The sequence below is a fragment of the Triticum urartu genome, chromosome 5 (genome assembly GCF_003073215.2).
Source record: "Triticum urartu cultivar G1812 chromosome 5, Tu2.1, whole genome shotgun sequence".
Lineage (NCBI taxonomy): Eukaryota > Viridiplantae > Streptophyta > Magnoliopsida > Poales > Poaceae > Triticum > Triticum urartu.
Window position 1 is genome coordinate 6,334,666 of NC_053026.1, and position 11,443 is coordinate 6,346,108.

At 42.3% G+C, this 11,443-nt stretch overlaps 1 protein-coding gene across 5 annotated transcripts; it reads left to right on the forward strand.

Moving 5' to 3' along the window:
* Nucleotides 1-2,666: 2,666 nt before the first annotated feature.
* LOC125506832 (cysteine-rich receptor-like protein kinase 26) lies at nt 2,667-9,404 on the forward strand. Of its 5 annotated transcripts, XM_048671538.1 has the most exons (11): nt 2,667-2,834; nt 3,393-3,443; nt 3,552-3,736; nt 3,820-4,075; nt 4,319-4,541; nt 4,644-4,764; nt 4,979-5,191; nt 5,472-5,525; nt 6,066-6,182; nt 8,505-8,556; nt 9,010-9,404. In XM_048671538.1, exons 3-9 carry the CDS (start codon nt 3,575-3,577, stop codon nt 6,138-6,140), a joined length of 1,104 nt encoding a protein of 367 aa, XP_048527495.1. In that variant the 5' UTR covers nt 2,667-2,834; nt 3,393-3,443; nt 3,552-3,574; the 3' UTR covers nt 6,141-6,182; nt 8,505-8,556; nt 9,010-9,404. The 5 variants fall into 5 exon arrangements, with proteins under 5 accessions (XP_048527495.1, XP_048527496.1, XP_048527494.1 ...); XM_048671539.1 differs by lacking the exon at nt 3,393-3,443 and having other exon boundaries at nt 2,690-2,834; XM_048671537.1 differs by lacking the exon at nt 2,667-2,834 and having other exon boundaries at nt 2,844-3,443; nt 8,502-8,556.
* Nucleotides 9,405-11,443: the final 2,039 nt, after the last annotated feature.

Consider the following 11,443-nt stretch of genomic DNA (forward strand, 5'->3'; position numbering starts at 1 on the left):
GTCGGTGGAACCAGTCTCACGTAAGAGTACGTGTAAGGTCGGTCCAGGCCGCTTCATCCCACAATGCCACCGAATCAATATTGGACTAGTAACGGTAAGCATATTGAACAAAATCAACGCCCACAACTACTTTGTGTTCTACTCGTGCATAGAAACTACGCATAAACCTGGCTCTGATACCACTGTTAGGGAACATAGCAGAAATTCAAAATTTTCCTACGTGTCACCAAGATCTATCTATGGAGAGACCAGCAACGAGGGGAAGGAGAGTGCATCTACATACCCTTGTAGATCGCTAAGCGGAAGCCTTCAAGTGAACGGGGTTGATGGAGTCGTACTCGTCGTAATCCAAATCACCGATGACCAAGCGCCGAACGGACGGCACCTCCGCGTTCAACACACGTACAGCCCGGTGACGTCTCCCATGCCTTGATCCAGCAAGGAGAGAGGGAGAGGTTGAGGAAGACTCCATCCAGCAGCATCACAACGGCGTGGTGGTGATGGAGGAGCGTGGCTATCCTGCAGGGCTTCGCCAAGCACCACGGGAGAGGAGGAGGTGTTGGAGAAGGGAGAAGGAGGCAACCAAAGGCATGGATGAAAGAGCCCTCCTTCCCCCACTATATATAGGAGGGCCAAGGGGGGGCGCCGGCCCTAGGAGATCCAATCTCCTAGGGGGTTGGCGGCCAAGGGAGGTTCCCCCCCCCCCCAAGGCACCTAGGAGGTGCCTTACCCCCTTGGGACTCTTCCTTAGGGTTCCCCCCCACCCTAGGCGCATGGGCCCTAGGGGGAAGTGGCGCCCCAGCCCACTTTGGGCTGGATCCCTTCCCAATTCAGCCCATGGGACCCTCCGGGATAGGTGGCCCCACCTGGTGGGCCCCCGGGACCCTTCCGGTGGTCCCGGTACAATACCGATGACCCCGAAACTCGTCCCGATGGCCGAAATAGGACTTCCTATATATAAATCTTTCCTCCGGACCATTCCGGAACTCCTCGTGACGTCCGAGATCTCATCCGGTACTCCGAACAACATTCGGTAACCACATACAAACTTCCTTTATAACCCTAGCGTCATCGAACCTTAAGTGTGTAGACCCTACGGGTTCGGGAGACATGCAGACATGACCGGGACGTTCTCCGGTCAATAACCAACAGCGGGATCTGGATACCCATGTTGGCTCCCACATGTTCCACGATGATCTCATCGAATGAACCACGATGTCAAGGACTTAATCAATCCCGTATACAATTCCCTTTGTCTATCGGTACGATACTTGCCCGAGATTCGATCGTCGGTATCCCGATACCTTGTTCAATCTCGTTACCGGCAAGTCTCTTTACTCATTTCGTAACACATCATCCCGTGATCAACTCCTTGATCACATTGTGCACATTATGATGATGTCCTACCGAGTGGGCCCAAAGATACCTCTCCGCTTACACGGAGTGACAAATCCCAGTCCCGATTCGTGCCAACCCAACAGACACTTTCGGAGATACCTGTAGTGCACCTTTATAGTCACCACCCAGTTACGTTGTGACGTTTGGTACACCCAAAGCACTCCTACGGTATCCGGGAGTTGCACAATCTCATGGTCTAAGGAAATGATACTTGACATTAGAAAAGCTTTAGCATACGAACTACACGATCTAGTGCTATGCTTAGGATTGGGTCTTGTCCATCACATCATCTCCTAATGATGTGATCTGTTATCAACGACATCCAATGTCCATGGTCAGGAAACCGTAACCATCCATTGATCAACGAGCTAGTCAACTAGAGGCTTACTAGGGACATGGTGTTGTCCATGTATCCACACATGTATCTGAGTTTCCTATCAATACAATTCTAGCATGGATAATAAACGATTATCATGAACAAGGAAATATAATAATAACTTATTTATTATTGCCTCTAGGCATATTTCCAATAATAGCCAAGACATTGGAGGCAAAGAAGGAGTTGGCCGAGAAGAAGGCACAAGAGAAGTAAGAAAAGTGGCAACTACTGAAGGAAGAGGGGTTGCGCAAGGCCGCCATTGAGGAGAGAAAAGCCCTTGCCGAGGAGAACAAGATCATGACTATGAACCGCAATGACATGGACGACATCACCAAAGAATGACATGATATCGCAAGGAGAGAGGTCTTGAAGAGAAGGATGATAGCCGCAAGGTCTGATGGCTTCGGTGCCGGTGGGAGAATGGGTGGTGGTGGTGGAGAGTGATGATGTTGATGGTGATGGTCATGGAGGTGATGGTGGCTTCGGTGGCGGTGGTGGAGAGCGATTACGATGATGAAGATGGTGATGGAGGTGGTGGTTGCTTTTGCATGAGGTTCTTTTGCGTGATGATTGAAAACTATGGTTAATTTCCGCGCAAACTATGTTTGATTGTTCGAATTTGAAGCCAATCACCAGAATTGTGGTCAAATTGTCTAATTGTCGAACAGACCCTACGAAGCGGAACTGGCAAACAAAATATTCCGTGAATATTCCCGCGAAGCGGAATTGTCAAACAGAATATTCTGCAATTGGGGTCTGTTCCACTTCGCGGGGTCTGTTCGGGGTTTGCTCCGCAAAACATGTTTTTTGCAAACTGTAAATATACCATAAGCGTCCGCAATATAAGGGGTCTACTAGAGATGCTCTATGCCCTTCCTTTTGTTATAGGTTCTCTAAAAAAAAGCTTCAGAGGAAAGGAAAAGATAAGGCAGAAAGAAGCAAGCGGTTGGTCATATGTCGCATCAATCGCTTCTCCCACGGCCTGACTCCTAACCTTTGCATCCAGGTCTTCACTAATCAGCAGGATTTACTTCATTGCTGTCAGCCACTCAACCAGGTGCGCAAATTCCTGTCAGATCTACTGGCATCTTATGCTTCTTCTCTGATCTACTCCCTCCGCTAGCTAGATACATCCGTATCTAGACAAATCTAAAACAAGTAATTCGGAACGGAGGGAGTAAATAGTTCGTAGCCGATTTCAGTCCTGTTAAGTACTCTGATTCTATCGATTGGGTGGTTTAGCTACCCTTACTGGAAAATTTCCGCATCTGTTGACAAGATCGTGGTTAGAAGATCATTCTACTTACCATTTTCCTTGGATCAAGCCCGGGTGTTCTATTCTCCTGCTTCCAGTGAATATTGGACCTTTCTGGTTCAACGAGCATCCCCAAGGATTGGTCCTTCTTTTGCGTTTGTGTGTGTGGTCGGGGGATCCGCGGGCTTAGTTCATCCGACGAAGATTCTGGACGAGAAAAAACTGTTCTTGTCCTTGGTTGTCTCCATCCATTTCTTTTATTAAAGGCCATGAAGGGGTTTCCATCCACTTTGCTGTATCGACTACTTTGCAGATCACTTTGAACACCTAAAATCTTAATTCCCTGTTCCTCCTATTTAGGTTGATTTTGTGGGGATTGCCACAAGAGGAAAACGAAGCCCTTGTCCGTAGGTTGTTCTTATTTACCTTTCAACAATATTTCCCGGTCACTTACGATGCTTTTTATTACGTGGGCACTAGCAATGATTTAGAAAGGTTGCTCTTGTTTTCACTCTCCAGGATACTGTGGTGTGTAATTGCAAATGGATCGCCATTCAACTACTACACAAAGCGACCTGGAGCGCATGCTATGTGATGAAAAGGTAGAACCGAAGGCCCTTCCATTATCGCTGCTGGAGGATATCACCAACCGATTTTCTGAGGAGCGGGAAATTGGCAGAGGTGGGTTTGCAGTGGTCTATAAGGTACAACAACTCTCAACTGTCCAACTAACATATTAGTTGATCTCAAGATTTTAGTTCATGCCATCAAACTATTGCGAATGTAGGGAGTGCTTAAGAATGGTGCGGCAATTGCTGTGAAGAGACTATCTAAGACATATATGTGCGAGAAAGAATTCCACCGAGAGGTTGAATGTCTGATAAAGGTGAATCACAAAAATGTGGTACGGTTTATTGGATATGGTGTCGACTCACAAGGGAGAGCAGAAAGCTACAATGGAAAATTTGTCATGGCAGATGTACTACAAAGATTGCTCTGCTTTGAGTACCTACCTCATGGAACTCTTGATAAATATATCACTGGTAGGATCATGTGGCAGACAAAGTTTGATTTGCATATTAATTTATTTTAAAGATTAGTTGGTCCATAATCCAAATATCAGACAAAGTTTGATTTGCACATTTATTTCCTTTTTAAGATTATTTGTTCCAAATATCCCATCGGTATAAAACTTACCATGCAGTATAGTACCTACGACCCAAAGATTTAATGTTTGCATGTATGTCAACTGGTACTAAACTGACTTTCTCTTCTCCCTTACATAGATGCATCTACTGGACTTGACTGGAGAAAGCGCTACAAAATAATCAATGGGGTTTGCGAGGGTTTACACTACCTGCACCAAAATCGAATTCTTCACTTGGATCTTAAACCTCAAAACATTTTGTTGGATGATAATATGTTACCAAAAATTGCTGATTTTGGTCTAGCAAGGTGCTTTGATGAAAAGCAAAGTCGTGCTTTCACAACAAAAATATGGGGAACAATGTGAGCTAGCTAAGCCTATTGAAATATGTTTTTTCTTTATGCTATGATTTATATTAGACCCTTTGCTTATTAAATGATTGGATAAATATTAATTTTTTGAAGGGGATATTTGGCACCAGAATCCGGCAGCCGTGAAGTCACATACCGGTTTGACTTATACAGTCTTGGTGTTATAATCATAGAGATACTAACCGGAAAGAGGGGGTATGAAGCTGTTGAGGATGTAAGAACACCTTGCCACCTTTCTAAGATAAAGGCTTCATTTTAACTTTGACTTAATTTATTTTGTTAGTTCCATGATACTTTTTAGACGTTGCATGTATGATTTCACTCTATTTAGAATAAATTACACAATACATCGTGTTTTGGGATAGTATATTAAAGTACATATGTAGTTTATAACACTTATTTTCATGAAGTACATATACAATCTGTAGATACTTCAAAGTTGGAGCAACAGATTGGATGAATCACAAAGAGACATACAACTGGAGCAAGTACGGGTATGTTCTGAGATAGGGATAGAGTGTATTGAGTCCAACCCAGCGAAAAGACCGGTTAGTGTGCAACATATAATCGCTCGGCTCCATGAAACAAGAAGTGTGGACGGTTCTATCGAAGATGCCATGACAAGATCATCAAGACCTCAAGTAATGTTCACTCTGGGAATATGTCATCCTCCAACAATCTTATACTACCTCTATAACTTAATATAAGACGTTTTTTTACACTCTGACAATGTCAAAAAACATCTTATGTATTAAGTTACAGTGGGAGTATTTGGGAGCTTTTTTATATCCTTACTTTTTAGCCAACCTTAAATAGTTATTTAATGGTTCATATTCGACTTCAGAAAGTAGATCCGTTGTGTTTCCACTTTTATTTGTTGGCGGTGGATGAGCCGATGAAGTGTCATTGCTTGTTATGCAGGTGGAAGCTGATTCCGATGATCCGCATCGTGGTGCACTTAAGGAAAGCTCTGAGGTGAGTTATCCCAACATATAACTCTTGATTCCAGACGAGCACTACTTAAGTGTTCCATTATCTATCCTTCAACTTCCATTAATCCAAAATAACAGAAAATAATCACAACATATGCATTGGTAATTAGATAGAGCAGTTGTTGCAATTAATGTACCACAAAATAAAATACTTACATTCCAACATATTTGCTTGTGTTCCTTATTAGTAAGAGAGGCCCTTAATTTATATATATAGAGAGAGATTAAATGAAGTATATTACAAGCACTAAACAAAAGGACAATGAAATTCAGCGCAGAAAGTCAACGAAATCAGTACGGTTCATACTAGTACATAAGCCATGATTGTTAATTTTAACTCACAGTGGCCAGTAAATTGTCGGTACTAAAAGGTCCATTGATAAGTTGATTCATCCCAAAGGTACACAACACTGTAAAAAATATTACCCCCTCCGATCCAAAAATAAGTGTTGTGATTTTAGTTCAAATTAGGTAGTAGTATATAATTTGTGTGCCTTTGTTGTTGATGATATTGCTGCTGCAGATAAGCCCCGTCTCTAAGTTGGTGGATGAGGTGATGTCGGTGGCTGCTTCTGCAACACCATCCGACCAACTGTGACAAATTAGCCCACCCAGAGGACTAGGAGAGACGAACACTGAGGTAATTTTTACCACAAAAAGGCATTTTTCCTTTTTCCGCAGAACAGAGATACTCCTTGTGCACTGCCATTATCGCTGCTTCTCTCACTGCTGCTATGTCACGTCCAGTACGATATACAGAAACTTGTCACGGCAGTACCATGTACCAACACCACCACTAGGAGCAGCATTGTACTCTACATGCTTAGGGTGTTCATTTATGGTTTCAACTCAAACCATGGGTTGTTACTTGTTTTATTACTCCCTCCGATTCATATTAATTGTCGCTGGTTTAGGGGATGTTTGTTTCCAGGGACTTTTTTGTGTAGGGACTAGAAAAAGTCCCTCTTAGAGACTTTTTTACCAAACGGGAGGGACTTTTTAGGGACTAAACTAGGCATTTGGGACTAAATGAAGAAGACTCTCAAGGAGAGTCTTTTTGGGACTTTTTCAACAATGCCCCTTCATACACCCATTGGCCCTCCACCTCATGGTGTTGTTTGATTGTTATTTTTCTATATACTAGGGGCAACATGGTCATTTAATAACCTCTAGGAAAGGACTAGAGACTTCTTAGTCTCTGTAAACAAACAGAGAGGGACTTTTTAGGGACTAGGGACTTTTTAGTTGGGACTAGAAAAAGTCCTAGAACCAAACACCACATTAGTACAAGTTTGCCAGCATGACTAGATAACAAACATGAACTACAACAATATTAAATGCTTTACTTCCGTTAAGAAAATAATGGAAAGGGGTGATAGTCCGGTTGGAAAAAATAGTAACTGATTTCCATGATTTGTACTCAAACTGACTTTGACGACTTCTAACACCCCCTATGTAGTGCAATAACGCAAGTGACTTCAGCTTGATCAAAATATTTAAACAAGACAATTGTGGAAGCAGTTAAAACTTCTCTATTTAATAGGAGCATGAGAATTTCTGCATGTTAAGAGAACTAGGTTTAGTAAGGACTACTAGCCATTTAGATATAGAAGATCTAATATTGGTGTTTACTTTCTTTATAGGAGAAAAATATTAGTACTAGTATTTATAATAATTACGAAATTAAGGATTTTTTTTCAGATGTCTAGTAACTTTCTAAGAGATATAAAAGAAGGATATCCCAGTGATTTTACCATGCATGTGCTATTACTTATTAGAAAACTTGAGAAATAAAACAATAAATGACTAAGCCAGTTAGGCTGCGTTTGGCAGCAAAGTTTTTTTTTTAAGTTTTCTAAGAATACCATGGTTTCTGAAAAATACCAAGGTTTTGAATACTTTGATGCGTTTGGCTTCAGAAAAAACCAAAATTTTAGAAACCACGGTATGCTAGAAACCATGTTTTTTTTGCAGTATTCGAAAAAGAGGTCCCGACCTCTTTTTTTAAAACAGAACAGAGAGAAATCTTCCGGGAGATCACACTTGACGTTGCCGTCTACATCAAGATAAAAATATTCAGAGTGATCCCATTCTATTTTCCCTCTTTCTCTTATATGGTAAACGATCATATTATATCTCCTGGTTATAGCCGATTCAGTTTGATTAGTCTACCTTCCAGCCGGCGTCGCGTGCGAGTCTCTCTATCTCTCTGCAGTGCCATGACTGAATCAAGCTCACCACCAGGGAGGACACTCGTCCGCAACAAGCTATTTCTCGAGTCCTTGGCTGCCTATGTATTTCCCGCGAGTAGCGCACGGATTAGATTGATTGATCCTTTTGGAGAACACTCATAATCAGCAGGTTATATATGCTAGCTAACTAGCCGATTCAGTATAAATGGCGCATATACACGCACAAAGAATTTAGGACCGGCTCAAAGTACATGCACATATATAGACATATAATGGCAACACGCTCCTAGGATTGTATTACTTCAATCTACTAGTTGACTACTCCTAGGATGGTATTTCTTCAATCTAGTTGACTGATCGTGTGCATGGCAGCTGCATGCAACCGGTCGACGTTAGCAGCCGCTAATTACTCAGTCATCCATGTTAAAATACTTGGTCAAAACTTTGGTTAAACAGCAGCAACCAAACACATATAAAACTGAGAAAAAACATTGGTTTTAGAAAACTGTAGTATTCTTTGCCCACCTAGACTAATATTGTGGTTTTCAATTACCACGGTTTAAAAAAAACTTTGCTGCCAAACTACTGTTATAGAAACAAAGTTTTCCACGGTTTCTCTTATCATTGCTCCTTTAAAATTATACTCACTCTGTAAACTAATATAAGAGCGTTTAGATCACTATTTTAGTAATCTAAACACTCTTATATTAGTTTACGGAGGAAGTACATGCTAAAAGAATCTGAGCATAAACTTTTCTTGTTGCCAGCAGCATTTATCATTCACCGGGCCATCAAGTTTCTTGTTGGATCGAGCTATGCCAGGTAATCCATCTACGTTTCCATTCCAACATGACATTTATTTCTCCAGGAAAACCTTTTTTGCGCGGAATTCTCCAGGAAAACCTTATATACTCCATAAAGAGTTTAGTGTTCAGAAAATATAATTATTAAACACAATATGCATAATATAAACCATATATACATAGTACATGTGCATATGCATACCAGGATCACTGACCCATGCCAGTATATATTTTTTCATTGGCATTGGGTCAGTGTCCCCCGTGGTGCACAGAAGCACCAAAGCTAGGAGTCATCACGCCAAGAAATTATTATCATTGCAAAACGTAGAGTGATTAGTTAAGTGAGGCAGTTGACAGAAAATTGTAATTCATAAACTTGCACAGTATTTGAAAAAAAAATTCCAATTCATAAACCTGCGTAATATTTGCACGGTATCTGACAGAAAATTATACGTAATTCATAAACCTGCAGGTGGACGCACCAGGCCGGATGAGCTGCGGCTTGGGTCCAGCATGGTGAAGCATTTCACACTGGACACCCTACGCGCGCCGACGGAGGGGTTCGACGACGACCGTCGGGTCGGTGTACCGCGGCACGCTCCGTGACGGGCGCGAGGTGGCGATAAAACGGGCAAAGTCATGGAACCGTGACATCGAGATGGCCTTCAACTCGGAGTGTAACCGTGATATCAAATGGAACCGTGATATCAAATGGACTATCACATATGGATATATGTAGACGTATTTTAGGGAGTAGATTCACTCATTTTGCTCCGTATGTAGTTACTTTTTAAAATATCTAGAAAGACAGTATTTAGGAACAGGAACAGAGGGAGTAATATATAGTAGAGTGAATTCCAATTTTTACCTCTAAGTTTGACATTTTTGACGCTAATTACCCCATTTAAGAAAATTTCATCCGGCATACCCCATTTAACAAAAGTGTTGCCAGGGTTTATCCACTTCTATTTTTTGTGAGCATTCTGATTCATGGGTCTCGATTGCAAAGTCCACGTGCCATGCCACGTCGTCGGTTTTTCTGGGTTTTTTCCTCATGTGAAACCAGTCCGCGCCGTTGAGCCCGACCGGATCGCTGGACCGCACGCACCGTCAGTCATGGCGATCGACGCTCGACCCGGGCCGCACCGCGTTATATGATTCCGATAAGTAGTAGTCTGATAACACGATTTGGTCGCTTGCTTGTCTTCTTTGTGGTCAAAATCAGAGTCAAAATAAATCAAGGATCAAAACAAGTCTACTGAAATTAATGAAGAAGGGTGATTTTCAAAATTTCACATATACGGGCTTGCTAGTACTGTCCAGTGCTCCATCGATTCGCAATACAACCTTGCTGGTGCTGCAACGATGTGAAACAGCGTAAAGGCCTCAAGGTGCTGCCCTCGCCCTACTGGTTAGTCCAGCTTGTTTCAAACTCCTCCAATAGAGCAGCCGCCTGCAGAGTTGTCTGCCGGCGAGTAAATCCAGCCCAGATGAGGTGAGGCAGCAGGTCAGGGCGCCAGCCTGCCGGATCTAACAAGGAGGAGCCAGACGTTGTTAATGGCCCTTAATGGTGCGCTTTCGGGCTACAGGCAAATGATTTGTGTTCATGTGTTTCAAAAAAAAAAAGAACTTGTGTTCATGTGTTTCTAACTGTCTATTCATATCCAGTAGTGTATGCATCTCAAAAGAAATTATAGGTATGTTTTTCTGCTGCTTATAATTTTGCCTTGAACGGTCAGTCAGTGTTACAACTGTCACCATTGCAGGATCATTGCTCTGAGGTAGCAAGCTGTTGCTTGATGCATGCTCCTAACAACTGCTCGGTGCCTGATGTTGGAAGGGAAGGCCTGGCGCAGAGTACCAATCGACTAGACTCTCGTTTATCTGATGGTGATGAGATTTGGCCATTTCTCTAAACCGCGCGAAAAAAAGCATGTATGATATCATGCACTAAATGGAATCTCAAACTGCAGACAACAAAGTCTTCTCAAATTCTACATGGAGAAGGCGAGTTTCAGTTACTGTGACGTTCTCTGTGTTTGTTGTACTGCTCGGACCTTCAGACTTATTATGTCATTTACCTTTTTATTCAGTTTCTTCATAGCAAGCCTAGACGCGTAGTGTTAGCTAGCGTATTGCACATGAGTTCAGATTACAAAGATAGTACAAAGATGGGTCATCTATTTTGGAACGGAGGGAGTAAGAAATAACACAAAATGCAAGTGCAGTCTTGGATATAACCAGCCAGCCATGGAGCAGTTTTTATCTCTGATCATGTCTAGCAGTAAGGAACTTTGGCGGTGTGCTGTTTCATGATCTCACCGAAATAATCACTAATTCAACACTGCTTCTAGACTGTACGTATGTGAGGTATGTCTGAAAATTATTGTGCATATTGTGTAGTATTCCCTCTATAGAGAAATACTAAACACTCATAGTATTTCTTTACGGAGGGAGTACTGAATAATGTCATTGTCTGAATAGCATTTTGTAAACCCATCTACTAAGGGGCGGGGAAGGAACAGCCAAGGGGATGGAGAAGGGCCGGGAAGGCGGGAACCCAGGTGGCCTGTTACCTTCTTCGATGTCGTCTTCGGCGAACTCAAATGAAATTCGACTCAGAGCACGGTTATGATTTAACTAATCTGAAATGGAGTAAAAGAGCAGGTATAAGGAATGCACTGTGGCGCGGCTAGCCTACCCTCGCCCTCTAAGGGAGAACATCCGGTTCGCCCCTGACTCGATATGCAGGCGATGCACCCAGGCCCATTTTACATCTTAAAATATTATCTTCAAAAAAGATATCTATGACATGGATAACATTGGTATCTAACATGTCATAAGACTTCAGATAAGAATTCATTGCAGAAGCCACCGAGAGGAAATAATGTAGACATACCTGAAAC